Source organism: Rhinoderma darwinii, chromosome 4, assembly GCF_050947455.1.
Source record: "Rhinoderma darwinii isolate aRhiDar2 chromosome 4, aRhiDar2.hap1, whole genome shotgun sequence".
Classification (NCBI taxonomy): domain Eukaryota; kingdom Metazoa; phylum Chordata; class Amphibia; order Anura; family Rhinodermatidae; genus Rhinoderma; species Rhinoderma darwinii.
Genome location: NC_134690.1, coordinates 409,727,239 through 409,741,575, shown reverse-complemented (window position 1 = coordinate 409,741,575; position 14,337 = coordinate 409,727,239). Strand labels below are relative to the sequence as shown.

At 56.3% G+C, this 14,337-nt stretch overlaps 1 protein-coding gene across 1 annotated transcript in view; it reads left to right on the top strand.

Annotated features, from left to right (window-relative positions):
* Positions 1-14,337, top strand: part of CUL9 (cullin 9) — an 84,592-nt gene that overhangs the window by 17,943 nt on the left and 52,312 nt on the right. The window contains 14 exon segments of the mRNA XM_075863775.1: positions 555-690; positions 1,381-1,571; positions 1,896-2,268; positions 5,821-6,001; positions 6,154-6,361; positions 6,437-6,627; positions 6,698-6,918; positions 9,059-9,293; positions 9,708-9,813; positions 9,886-10,113; positions 10,304-10,394; positions 10,980-11,151; positions 11,390-11,444; positions 12,714-12,908. Coding sequence (XP_075719890.1) covers positions 555-690; positions 1,381-1,571; positions 1,896-2,268; positions 5,821-6,001; positions 6,154-6,361; positions 6,437-6,627; positions 6,698-6,918; positions 9,059-9,293; positions 9,708-9,813; positions 9,886-10,113; positions 10,304-10,394; positions 10,980-11,151; positions 11,390-11,444; positions 12,714-12,908 — 2,583 coding nt within the window.

Below are 14,337 nucleotides of genomic sequence, written 5' to 3'. Positions count from 1 at the left end.
TCGTGCGATCTCCTGGATCTTCTCACACCGTTGCTCGGGGGAGCCGGCGATCTCCACTGCAGAGTTATGAGGCGTTTAGCAGCAGTTAATAGAACCGTCAGGAGATTGTGCTTTGTCGGGGGCCGGAGTGGGATCAGCTCGGACGAGAGGGAGAAAGTCGGGGAACAAATCAGACAAGATTCCAGAGCGGTTTAATGAGATCCCAATCCTGCCAAATCTCGAGCCCCCGCAGACCTCCTCCTCCTGCAATTCTCACCCTGCGAGTCCCCCGTCGCGGGTTTTGTCCATCTTGTCGGGTTTTATAGGAATTCTCTGGACGTCGGATATAGCTGTAGAAGCAGCGCGATCCGGCCACAATTCTGTAACCTGAGTGTCCGGCGGCCGTATTATTTGTACAGAGCAGTAGACCTGATTGTTAGAGAGCTGCGGAGCGCATGAGACTCCAGCCAGTTATCCATCGGACTCTACAGAGCAGGATGATGGGTTGTATAGTCCTTGGTTCTTCCACCTTACAATGTATGCAGCCGTGATGTAACCAGGATCTTCACCAACAGATTCTGTGGAGGTCGACCGGGAGAACCTACTGGGTGCACTGGCATATGGTGGAGATCATCAGCTCTGGAGAGCAGTCAGAAGAGGACAACCAGGACAAGACCTCCGCAGTGGGCGACAGCCTGAAGGTGCCTGCCGGTGAGTCCTGCGGGTGCTGCCCGGGCGGCTGATCATTCCTGGTGACCGTCAGTGGACGTGCAGGATTCTCACAAGTGGAAACCCAGTCCTGACCTAATACGTCTGACATCTGAGGGTTTGTTACAATTGTATCCAGTGTAGACAATCCTCTGTGAGGTGAACAGGTCAGATAAAATGTATCCGTGGCATCCAGGACCCAGAGGATTTGTGCTGCTGATGTATTTACCGCACAGAGGATTATATATTGTAACAAACCATCAGCTGTGTGAGCAGGACCAGGGTAGGACAGGTTTTCAGCCTCCGAAGATAGACCAATGTTTCCATACACTGACCGTATGCAGGGATCTTGAAATGTCTGTTAGATAGTGGCAGCACTTTTCGTCTTCCGAAGCTTCTGGCACGTCAGACCGGCCCCTTATTGTGACGCTCGTCTGTGCCGGAGACCCCTGAGCGCATCCTCCGGGGCGTCAGCGGGTCCAGGACGACTGAGATGACATCACGGGGGAGGGGCTGGTGACATGACATGAAGGAAAGCCGAGCAGAATACACCCCAACTTTAATAGGGAGAGAAGTAGCTTCTGGGGTGCCGCTGCTCTGTGTGAAGACTTTAGCAGCGGACAGTAAATCTCATCAGTCAGTGACATCATATTGTGGGCGGATCCCGCCATAATCTCCTCCTTGTCTCCGCAGTGACCCCAGCGCCGTCCTGTAAACTCTCCGGGGGGATGTACTCGCTGCCGTACCTGGGAGGAGCAGCCTGTGAGGAGAGGGGGCACCTGGGGCAGGATGAGTGGTGGGAGATCCTCTTCTTCATACGGAGACTGGAGAGTCGGGAGCAGCAGGAGGTGCAGGACATGATCCGGCAGAAGCTGGAGGACGAGGTGAGAGAAATACTGTCCCCTCCCCCGCTAGTGTGTTACAGTGTGTCAGTGCAGGTAACGTGTCAGGCTGCTCACCTCACCAAGGATTGTCTGGACCGGAAACAACTGTGACAGCCCCTCAGTTGTGAGAGCAGGACATGGTCAGGTCATTATAAGCGTCTTTGCCCCTCCCCCACTATGCCCCTCCCCATAAGGCCCCTCCCCCACAAGGCCCCTCCCCCCAGATTACAGTGCAGGGGATCCGGTGGTTACAGTATATTAGAGGGGGAGATGCTGACATGAGGGTCGCTGTGAGGCGTCATTTCTGTTACTTTGTGTCGCCAGCAGCGCCGGTGTAGTCTGGACGAGGACGCCCTCATGCTGTTACCCGTGTCTGTGGATGTGGCACACAAGATCCTGCACTTCTTGGGTGAACGCTGCACCGGCAGTGCCCTGAGCGACCTGCAGAGCTCTCACGTCTACGCTAAGTACATTCTCCAGCCAGGAGGTCAGAGGTCAGGTCCCAGCCGCGCGGCCCAGGATCACCCCGAACAGGGCGGCGGCCTGACCAAGAAGCCAAAGAACAAAGAACCTCACAAAATGGAGAAGTCTGGAGCCCAGGCCAGTGAGGAACCCTCAGACCTGCAGCTCCTCAGCAGCCTGCTCTGCCAGGAAGGACTACAGAGCCCCACGCCTCCAGCAGAGGACAAGGGTAAAGGTGAGGGCTAGTCTTATGTCAGGGGGGCACACAAGGGTCATGGAGAATACGACTGCCGGGGAACATTGGGTGAGTTGTGGGTGGGCCGGCCGCATCTTTCCTTTCTCTCATCTCCTATAGACACCCCCTGTCCGGATGTCCTATTAGGGGCCCGCGGCTCGGAGGGCCGCTCTATGAGCCGTCCACGTCCTACACTCATCTGAAGAGCCGCCATGTCATGCTACGTGTCAGCGGGGACGGTCGGGCTGGGGGCGGCTTCCCCCGACTCACCTGATCCCGAGACGACCCTGTGAGGCCCAGACCTTCTGGTCAGTGCGGGCCGCTCCGGTGTTCTCCTTTCTGTGACTCGTGGGGCTTTATTTTTATATTTGTGTTTTTTTTGGTGTTATCGGGAAAAAGTTAAAAAATTAAGTAAAATCCATTGTTCCCGTATTTTCTTATAGTTTTCTTTTAATAGCTGTAAAATCCATTGTTGTTGGGTTATCGCTGCGGTGGTTTGTGGCGGGCTCGGCTGGGCTCGGGCTAGGGATGCCTGTAACTGAGGCTGACGCGTTCCTCCCGTATACCAGGGAAATGTAACCTCCTAACATGGGCTGATCCGCGACTGCTTAGATCATGTGATCGCCACAACTGGATCAGTAAACAGCAGCTCCCTGTACTGTATACAGGGCCGTGTACTCCGCAGAAATAAACCTTCTGTATGGTGAACGCTCGGCTGTGTATGGGGGGCAGCGCACGGACGTCTATAGGGGGCAGCGCACGGACGTCTATAGGGGGCAGCGCACGGACGTCTATGGGGGGCAGCGCACGGATGTCTATGGGGGGCAGCGCACGGATGTCTATGGGGGGCAGCGCACGGATGTCTATGGGGGGGCAGCGCACGGACGTCTATGGGGGGGGCAGCGCACGGACGTCTATGGGGGGGGCAGCGCACGGACGTCTATGGGGGGGGCAGCGCACGGACGTCTATGGGGGGGGCAGCGCACGGACGTCTATGGGGGGGGCAGCGCACGGGCGTCTATGGGGGGGGCAGCGCACGGGCGTCTATGGGGGGGGCAGCGCACGGGCGTCTATGGGGGGGGCAGCGCACGGGCGTCTATGGGGGGGGCAGCGCACGGGCGTCTATGGGGGGGGCAGCGCACGGACGTCTATGGGGGGGGCAGCGCACGGACGTCTATGGGGGGGGCAGCGCACGGGCGTCTATGGGGGGGGCAGCGCACGGGCGTCTATGGGGGGGCAGCGCACGGGCGTCTATGGGGGGGGCAGCGCACGGGCGTCTATGGGGGGGGCAGCGCACGGACGTCTATGGGGGGGGGCAGCGCACGGACGTCTATGGGGGGCAGCGCACGGATTACCAACTATCGACCCATACACAGCCCCTCTCTGCTGGGGTCCTACATCAGGGACTGATATACTGAGAATATTTTGGGATCCTTTGATCAATTACATATGAATTCCCAGGTCCACCCTCTATCTGACCTGGCGCGACCACCCAATACCCTTCCGGACCAGCTCACTACCCCTTAATTGGAGTCCTCAGGGTCCTAGAGGCCTAATCTCAAGTTTATAGGCTCATGTAATAATAATCGCAACAAGACGATGGAAACGCGTCTACCCAATGTAACAGACCATCCCCTGTATATGTCAGCAGCAGCCAATAATCGTACACCAAGGATCGCACATGATGGGATGCGCACGCGCTCCTATGCTTTAGGAATGCCAGATTGTACAAGGTTTTAGGAGAGCGGTCCCAGATTTCCTTTCTAAGGTCCTAAACAAACCACCACCTCATATGGGTTCTCCAGAAGGTACAACCGTCAAATATTCCTATGGCTAGGAGAGCAATAGTCCTGTTCTGGATGGATCGTAGTCCCGTCCATGCGGAGGATCGTAGTCCCGTCCATGCGGTGGAGCGTAGTCCCCTCCATGCGGAGGAGCGTGTCCAGCAGCAGGAGAGGGATCCACTGGGCCGTGTCCAGCAGCAGGAGAGGGATCCGCTGGGCCGCGTCCAGCAGCAGGAGAGGGATCCGCTGGGCCGCGTCCGGCAGCAGAAGAGGGATCCACTGGGCCGCGTCCAGCAGCAGGAGAGGGATCCGCTGGGCCGCGTCCAGCAGCAGGAGAGGGATCCGCTGGGCCGCGTCCAGCAGCAGGAGAGGGATCCGCTGGGCCGCGTCCAGCAGCAGGAGAGGGATCCGCTGGGCCGCGTCCGGCAGCAGGAGAGGGATCCGCTGGGCCGCGTCCGGCAGCAGGAGAGGGATCCGCTGGGCCGCGTCCGGCAGCAGGAGAGGGATCCGCTGGGCCGCGTCCGGCAGCAGGAGAGGGATCCGCTGGGCCGCGTCCGGCAGCAGGAGAGGGATCCGCTGGGCCGCGTCCGGCAGCAGGAGAGGGATCCGCTGGGCCGCGTCCGGCAGCAGGAGAGGGATCCGCTGGGCCGCGTCCGGCAGCAGGAGAGGGATCCGCTGGGCCGCGTCCGGCAGCAGGAGAGGGATCCGCTGGGCCGCGTCCGGCAGCAGGGGAGGGATCCGCTGGGCCGCGTCCGGCAGCAGGGGAGGGATCCGCTGGGCCGCGTCCGGCAGCAGGGGAGGGATCCGCTGGGCCGCGTCCGGCAGCAGGGGAGGGATCCGCTGGGCCGCGTCCGGCAGCAGGAGAGGGATCCGCTGGGCCGCGTCCGGCAGCAGGAGAGGGATCCGCTGGGCCGCGTCCGGCAGCAGGAGAGGGATCCGCTGGGCCGCGTCCGGCAGCAGGAGAGGGATCCGCTGGGCCGCGTCCGGCAGCAGGAGAGGGATCCGCTGGGCCGCGTCCGGCAGCAGGAGAGGGATCCCATGGGCCGTGTCCGGCAGCAGGAGAGGGATCCGCTGGGCCGCGTCCGGCAGCAGGAGAGGGATCCCCTGGGCCGCGTCCAGCAGCAGGAGAGGGATCCGCTGGGCCGCGTCCAGCAGCAGGAGAGGGATCCCCTGGGCCGCGTCCAGCAGCAGGAGAGGGATCCGCTGGGCCGCGTCCGGCAGCAGGAGAGGGATCCCCTGGGCCGCGTCCAGCAGCAGGGCACAAGGGTTTCTGCACCGTGAGCGAGGAGACTAAAAGCGGACTTTATCTGCGACCGCAGTGGCGACTGTCAGCGGGGGGAGTCAGTGGTGCTCCAGGCAGGAGGGCGCACAGGTGTCTGTGCCGGGAGTGAGAAGGCTGGGCATCTGCGACCGACAGCCAAACTCACAAACCGGTGAGGAGAGCCAGCATTGCTCCAAGTAGCATCTGACGTTGGAAGAGGTGCGGAGGGGGAGATCAGCGGCCGAGCATCCACTCACATGGTCTTCCCCTGCCGTGACTACATTTAGCTTCATTTGTTAAACTCTCGGTCAAACCCTTTAACCCTGTGGTATTTGGCGGCTCATGAACCTAACCTTGTGTGGATGAGAATATATAGTGGTACACTCCACCCTTTATAATGCCCCCCCTAAAACACCCGGCAACGTGAGATGCTCCGGTAACGTCTGCACTGCCCGGTTTTGACCCCTTGCTCCTTATTAATGTCTCTGAATGTTCTCCACCCTTCAGGATTTGGGACCTCCCGGGGCACATCTAAAGGCATGTCTATGGAGATGTTGGTGGAGATTCTGGAGAAGATTAAGAAAGCCATGTGTGGGGCCGAGGCGCTGTCCTCCGCTGTGCAGGCCATGCTGCAGCAGTCTGGAGACGAGGTCCATGCTGGGAAAAGTGAGGGGCGCTCTGCTAACAGGTACTGACCTAAGGGGGTGCATGTCGGGGTTCATCCTTTTATATGAGGATTAAACGAAATGTCACAGGTGGGGGTGGGGCAGAACATCGGCCACTTGGGAAGGTCACCTCTCCTTTATTGCTAGTCACACTATGTTCTGTACGAATACCCAGAGAGAAGATCATTAAGATGTTGGTGGAAATTTTGACCAATCAGATGAAGGAGAAGCTTGTGGTGATCACGTGCCTGCAGCTGACCTATGTTCTGATGTCCAAGTGTGACTGGCGGGTGCTGTTTGCCACGGAGGGAGGGGTGCGGGCGGTTCTGGGCTGTATGCAGGAGCATCAGTCCTCGGCTGCCATCCAGCATATCGGCCTGGCGGTGAGTAGCTGCCCTTCCTGCCTCTCCCTGATGTGTGTGGCCTCCATCTTGTAACTTGCAATCATTCCCTGGCAGGTCCTGAAGGTGCTGACCGGGGTGGGAAGCTGTGACCTGCGTGGAAGCTCCCGCCGATACGCCCTGAATCCCGGAGACGCCCAGGTGATGAAAGAAATCTTCTCCAGCATCGGATCTGCTGCCAGTGGAAGCTCTACCAGTCTCCTAAGGGCAATCCCCGGGGCCATCAGCAAGCTGCAGGGGACAGAGGGGTAAGGGTTTAGAGAAGCGGCATCCTCATGACATTAGCTGCTGTCACTAACTTCACCTTCTGCTTTTCAGGTGCTTCACCTCTGTGTACAACGGGCTGCTGGTCATCCGAATGTTGACTGAGAACCATAAAGGTCTGTCCGAGCAGCTGTCCGGGGGTGAGCTGCCCACCGTCCTCCAGAGCTTCACAGGAGACAGCAACTCCATGTACAGCAGGCTGGACCTCTTCATGCAGAAGCAGCTCTGTGACCTCTTAAAGAGCACTCAGGAGAAGAGCAGCACAGACGACAAAGGTACAAACCCTCCTGCAAAGGTGTCCCTGATGTAACCTCTCCTGTGCTTTTTCCCGTTTAGTCTCCATCACTTCCTCCTGTGTCTCTTCCTCCTGTGTCTCTTCCTCCCGTGTCTCTTCCTCCCGTGTCTTTCTCCTCACTCTCCATCTCTTCCTCCTGTGTCTTTCTCCTCACTCTCCAACTCTTCCTCCCGTGTCTCTTCCTCCCGTGTCTCTTCCTCCCGTGTCTCTGCCTCCCGTGTCTCTGCCTCCCGTGTCTCTGCCTCCCGTGTCTCTGCCTCCCGTGTCTCTGCCTCCCGTGTCTCTGCCTCCCGTGTCTCTGCCTCCCGTGTCTCTCTTCCTCCCGTGTCTCTCTTCCTCCCGTGTCTCTCTTCCTCCCGTGTCTCTCTTCCTCCCGTGTCTCTCTTCCTCCCGTGTCTCTCTTCCTCCCGTGTCTCTCTTCCTCCCGTGTCTCTCTTCCTCCCGTGTCTCTCTTCCTCCCGTGTCTCTCTTCCTCCCGTGTCTCTCTTCCTCCCGTGTCTCTCTTCCTCCCGTGTCTCTCTTCCTCCCGTGTCTCTCTTCCTCCCGTGTCTCTCTTCCTCCCGTGTCTCTCTTCCTCCCGTGTCTCTCTTCCTCCCGTGCCTCTCTTCCTCCCGTGCCTCTCTTCCTCCCGTGCCTCTCTTCCTCCCGTGCCTCTCTTCCTCCCGTGCCTCTCTTCCTCCCGTGCCTCTCTTCCTCCCGTGCCTCCATATATTCCTCCTGTGTCTTTCTCCCGTGTCTCTTTCTCCCGTGTCTCTTTCTCCCGTGTCTCTTTCTCCCGTGTCTCTTTCTCCCGTGTCTCTTTCTCCCGTGTCTCTTTCTCCGTGTCTCTTTCTCCCGTGTCTCTTTCTCCCGTGTCTTTCTCCTCAGTCTCCGTCTCTTCCTCCTGTGTCTCTTCCTCCTGTGTCTCTTTCTCCTGTGTCTCTTCCTCCTGTGTCTCTTTCTCCTGTGTCTTTCTCCTGTGTCTCTTTCTCCTCAGTCTCTTTCTCCTCAGTCTCTTTCTCCTCAGTCTCTTTCTCCTCAGTCTCTTTCTCCTCAGTCTCTTTCTCCTCAGTCTCTTTCTCCTCAGTCTCTTTCTCCTCAGTCTCTTTCTCCTCAGTCTCTTTCTCCTCAGTCTCTTTCTCCTCAGTCTCTTTCTCCTCAGTCTCTTTCTCCTCAGTCTCTTTCTCCTCAGTCTCTTTCTCCACAGTCTCTTTCTCCACAGTCTCAGTCTCTTTCTCCTCAGTCTCTTTCTCCTCAGTCTCTTTCTCCTCAGTCTCTTTCTCCTCAGTCTCTTTCTCCTCAGTCTCTTTTTCCTCAGTCTCTTTCTCCTCAGTCTCTTTCTCCTCAGTCTCTTTCTCCTCAGTCTCTTTCTCCTCAGTCTCTTTCTCCTCAGTCTCTTTCTCCTCAGTCTCTTTCTCCTCAGTCTCTTTCTCCTCAGTCTCTTTCTCCTCAGTCTCTTTCTCCTCAGTCTCTTTCTCCTCAGTCTCTTTCTCCTCAGTCTCTTTCTCCTCAGTCTCTTTCTCCTCAGTCTCTTTCTCCTCAGTCTCTTTCTCCACAGTCTCTTTCTCCACAGTCTCAGTCTCTTTCTCCTCAGTCTCTTTCTCCTCAGTCTCTTTCTCCTCAGTCTCTTTCTCCTCAGTCTCTTTTTCCTCAGTCTCTTTTTCCTCAGTCTCTTTCTCCTCAGTCTCTTTCTCCTCAGTCTCTTTCTCCTCAGTCTCTTTCTCCTCAGTCTCTTTCTCCTCAGTCTCTTTCTCCTCAGTCTCTTTCTCCTCAGTCTCTTTCTCCTCAGTCTCTTTCTCCTCAGTCTCTTTCTCCTCAGTCTCTTTCTCCTCAGTCTCTTTCTCCTCAGTCTCTTTCTCCTCAGTCTCTTTCTCCTCAGTCTCTTTCTCCTCACTCTCCATCTCTTCCTCCCGTGTCTCTTTTTTCCTCACTCTCCATCTCTTCTCTTGTGTCTCCATCTCTTCCTCCCGTATCTCTTCCTCCCGTATCTCTTCCTCCCGTGTCTCCTCCTCCCGTGTCTCCTTCTCCCGTGTCTCCATCACTTCCGCCTGTCTCTTCCCCCTCCTGTGTCCCTTCCTCCTTAATCTCTATCACCCCCTTCTGTGCCCCCCTGGATGGTGTCTCACTGATGCCCCTTTCAGAGATGTGCCAGGCTCTGCAGGACATGGATGTGACGTCTTTGCTCAGCAGTATGAAGGAGGTGCGGATGTGCCGGGAGCTGCTGCCGTCTCTGGAGCGCTGTGTCTGTGATGATGGCGCCCCCTCTCTGCCTTGTGATGTTTTCCAGCTGCTCACAAACCCCGACTTCTTCCGGCAGCTTCTCTCCAGTCTGGAGCAGCTGCGAAGTGAGAAGCAGCTTCAGCTCTGCATCTATAGGTGAGGGCCCCCCACGTGTTAGTGTGGAGGGGAGCGAGGGCCCCGCGTGTTAGTGTGGAGTGGGAGCGAGGGCCCCACGTGTTAGTGTGGAGGGGGAGCGAGGGCCCCGCGTGTTAGTGTGGAGGGGGAGCGAGGGCCCTGCGTGTTAGTGTGGAGGGGGAGCGAGGGCCCCGCGTGTTAGTGTGGAGGGGGAGCGAGGGCCCCGCGTGAATAAGACATGATGTAATAGAATTGTGGCTGCAGCTCTGGATGTGACTGGAGAATAAGACCTGATCAGTGAAGTGTTTGTATGGGGATGTATGCTGTGAGATGATGGGCCGGGTTTTCCAGCTCGTTATAACGGGACGGTTCGGGTTATAATGTACGGTTGTCACTGTTCTTGTTCTGAGATGTGACCTGATTGTGTCTCCTCAGGATCCTGAATAAGTCTCTGTCTTTCTACCAAGAAGACGCCCTCCCCTGGCACCAGAGCATTGAGCCGTGCCTGACGTCTCTTGTGAGCACCACCAGCGACCATGAGGTAAGTGGGTACACGACGCGGGGATGGATGTTGGTGGTGGTTGTGATTCCAGCCTCTTGTGTTGCTCTTCAGGTTCTCCAGGAGGTGGTCAGCTTCTTACACCGCCTAGCGTCCATTAACAAGGACTGCGCTGTGGTCATGTGCCGCCTCGGAGCCAAGGAAACGCTGAATAAAGTGCTGGAGAAGCAGAACTCCACCCTGCTGCAGGCCCCGGAGCTGCGAGACCTTCTGAGTGACTGTGAGAAGTACACCAGCCTCTACCAGAAGATGGCCACCAGCATCCTGGCCGGCTGCATCCAGGTGAGCGTGCCCAGACCGCTCCACCTGCGCTACATACTGACCATTCTGCTCTAGTCACATCCAGAGCAGCAGTCACTACACATCCTGTAATAGTGAAGTAGCGTGAGCCGCTCTGGAGGTGACTGGAGTCCTGATCAGTTACCGGGATGTGTTCCGTTATTCCGCGTGACATTTCTCTTGTCTCCGTCAGATGGTTCTCGGGCAGATAGAGGAGCACCGGCGCTGCCAGCAGCAGATCAACATCCCGTTTTTTGATGTCTTCTTAAGGAACCTCTGTCAAGGTGAGAATCGGGACCGGCCAGCCATTATATGACGTGAGCGTCACCCGTCCATATAGAGAGATGCTTTACAATCGCCCTCCTCTGTCTATGGGAGGGGTGACACCCCCAACGTACGTTTCATCCCAGAACATGTGACTCATCGGGGGTTACACGCGGTAAGCGCTCCTCCATGCAGCCCATATCACACAACGGATTGAGCTCAGCTATGCCCTTCATGTGTGGTAGTGCGTGTGCTCCGGCCAAGTGACATCTTCTCATCACCAACAAGGTCTCACAAGACCTCAATGACTTGTCCTACGACAAGAAGCCCTGTCCTGATGTTCTGTGATGGGGGCACCGCGCGTGGGACCCCCCACTATGTGACAGAAAGCTGCTCTGTAAGAGTCCACGCATTATATGGACAGCCAATCATGTCATGCGGCAGCTGTAGAGGAAACATCCGCAGTCCCAACATCCCCCAGAGATAGCAGATCCGTGAACCTGTGGGTGTGGCTGTAAATGGGGGCGGGACTCCGCAGCATCGGAGGGGGCCGGGCGTGAAGCCGCACACTAGTTCCGGAACGTTCTCACCTCCTGTCTCTGCAGGATCCAGCGTGGAAGTGAAAGAGGATAAATGTTGGGAGAAGATGGAAGTCTCCTCAAATCCACATCGCGCCAACAAACTGACTGACGGGAATCCAAAGTCTTACTGGGAATCAAGCGGCAGCACCGGATCCCATTATATCAACATCTTCATGCACCGCGGAGTCGTGATCCGGTGAGGAGACGTGACCCGCTGTACTGATATATAACTGACGTTTCTTACATTGGGGACACCGCGCAGTTCATGCTGTTACCACTAGGAGGCTTGACACTAAGAAATGAAAGTGACTCCTCCTACAGGATAAGCCCCACCCACAGACGCTGAACCATTCAGTCTTGGCTCGGTGTCTGTAGGGGGCAGACACTTATACCGTTATTTTTATGTGTATTTATTTCTTACAGCTGGTTTACAGGCGGATAGATGTCGGGCGCACAATGCCATCCTACAAATGCACCGTTCTCCACCAAGTGAGACCTGAGCGTCAGCTCCTCTGTCACCCGCCAGCCTAGTGAGCACGTTCACCACCTCTCCCGCCAGTGTCCCCTTACCAGAGCGTGAACCACTGAGGGGGGATGGAGGATAAAATTTTTTAAATCTCCCCCCCCCCCCCCCCCCCCCGGGCTCCGCTTGTATAGCGCTGCAGAACGCACTATCCAGGGTCTCCTGAGACTCCGCCCACGGACTGCTCCTTTTTTGTTGTAGGGGTTTACAGATCCCTAACTTTTTATTTCACTGGCGCCGTTTTGCGTCCGTATTACAGCGGGTGGCGGGTCCTCCGCTCATCCAATACTACAGTGCACTTTTTCACTCTTCCCTCATGGGATTCAGCATCTCTTCTCTGATTGGCTACACACCGTCGGCGGCCAATAGCAGCGGTTCATGGGCGTGGCCAATCTTCCCCGCTTCGCGTCTCCTTCATTCATTCCGCCGATACTGTTGGGGACATGGGACCTCCTGACCGTGTCTTGCTGTTATTTGCCCTCAGGACAAGCGCAGACACTTCTGGACCCGGGTAGGACCGACCCCCGGCCGCCTCCTCTCACTACTAGGTCTCAGTCCCTGAGTTTTGCTGATTGTAGGAGTTTGTTTTTTCTAGCCTTTACCCCCTTCCTACGGTGGAGTAATCTATCGCTGTGCCGTATCGGAGTGGTTTCATTGGCCATTTCACCCCCACAGTTGATCGCACTGCGTTGTGTAGTGACCCCCCGACTACTGTCTGACCCTACGGAAAAGCCTTCTCGCCAGATCAACCTCACAGTCCATTGTGCCTGCTCTAAATGCAGCACTACATCTTCCTGTGGTCAGCCTTCTATATGTCATTCATGCTGGACCCCCAGCGTTGCCTGCTAGGACCGTCCATGATGGGAGTAATGAATCGTCTTTCTGACCAACCTCCCCTGTACTCTCCGTCCACGTCTTTCTCACGTGGCAGGCCCCCAGAAATGGAGCCAGGTCCACTTGACTGACATGTCTCTTTTGCCCCCCCCCCCAGGGGTGTCTTATCGGAAGGGGAACTTTCTGATTCCAATTCGGAAGACAAGGGGTATTTCTAACTTCCCACTTCTGTTGAGGTACTTGTTAAGGCCTTACAGGTCACGCTCCTTCCTTCAACCTCAACAGTCCCAGACGCCCTTTTCAGCTGATTCTGAACTTGATTGCGCAGTTTCCAAGGAATGGAGACGCACGGTGGAGAAGTCACTTACTTTAGCCAGTTGGACATAGTCTACTCCTTTTAGGAAGGGGTCTCCTCCAAGCGGGATAAGTCTCCGGCTTTATGCCCTCCAGGGTTCTGCCTGACCAGAGCTACTGCTTTGCCAATGGTGGACGCAACTTCCTTCAAGGATCCTCCCGATCGCCATGTGGAATTATTTTCCAAGTTCTCCTATAATGAGTCCGGCTACACCATACGCCCAATTCTCGCCTCGGCCTGGGTCAGCAGAGCTGCCTCTGAATGGGCACAACTCCATCATGACCTTCTCTCCGGGACTCCTCAGGAGGAATTGCTGGATCTATCCCATCTTCTCTCAAATGCGTCTTTGTACCTGTGCGCGGCTGCTCTTCATGTCGCCTGACTCGTGGCTCGGGCTTTGGCTTCTACCGTTACGATCTGCAGAACGACCTGGCTAAAAACTTGGTCTGCAGATACAGCTTCCAAGCGGTCCCTGACCGTGCTTCCAATTTAAGGTACCCGTCTCTCCAACTGGATGAAATCATCTGAGGCTACTGGTAGCAAGAGCTCCCCCAGAACAGGGTCAAACTGACTGCCCCTGTCAAAAAGGTAGGTCTTCGTTTTCGATCCCTTTGTGGGTTTCCCACACCGTCTTCTAGAAAAAACCTTCCTTTAAAGACTCACCCCTCCTGACGACCCCGACCTCAGTCCGCCAGAGCTTGTAAGGCCACTTCTGTTTGAAGATGCGCCCCTGTTCGGTTCAAGTGGGGTCAGATTTCTGCACTTGGGTTCAGGAAGCGCTATCCTCTTACAAAATTGAATTTACAGTCTTCCCCCAGAGACTTTCTTCCAGTCCGCTATCCCTCAGTCTCCCTCCAGGGCGGCAGCTTTTTTTCGAGCAATCGACACTTTGCAACCTTCAAGGTGTCATCATTCCAGTGTCCCTGACCCAAAGGTTTCGGAGGATCTACTCCAACCTTTTTGTCGTGCGGAAGACTGACGACTCGGTTCGGCCTATCCTAGACCTCAAACGTCTCAACGCATATGTCAGGATCTGCCGAATCCGCCTTTTAATCTCTTTGACCAGTCATCGCTTCCATGGAGCAGGGGGAGTTTTCCTCCTCAGTGGGCATCACGGACATGTATTTGCTTCCTGTGCTTTGCAGTTCCGCCTCACCATTACCAATTTGTGGCTCTACTGTTCGGCCTGGCTATGGCCCCGAGAGTCTACACAAAAAAGTTATTGTTAGTGATGGCGCTCCTGCTGCACTGGACGTCGCTGCGGTCTTGCCATCTGGTGCGAGTTCAAACGCACAATGTCACGGCCGTGGCTTATCTCAATCAGCAGGGCAGGACTCGCAGCGTGGCCTTGATGACCGATGTTCTCTCGTTCCTCCCTGGATCTGGGTTTGGCCCTGAGCGCTCTGAAGGGACAGCTATCGGCACTTTCCATCTTGTTCAGTGGCCCATTGACCGCTAAGTCTCATGTCAAGGCCTTTCTGCAGGGGATTGGTCCCCCTTATCGTCCTCCGATTCCTTCTTGGGATCTCAACATGGTTTTGGGGGTTCTGCAGTCGGCTCCCTTCGTTGCAACAAGTCGCCCTTTGTCTTTCTTGGAAGGTGGTTTTCCATTCGGAGAGTCTGAATTGGTGGCTTTATCCTGTCGCTCTTCACATTGCTCTGCCGTTCTC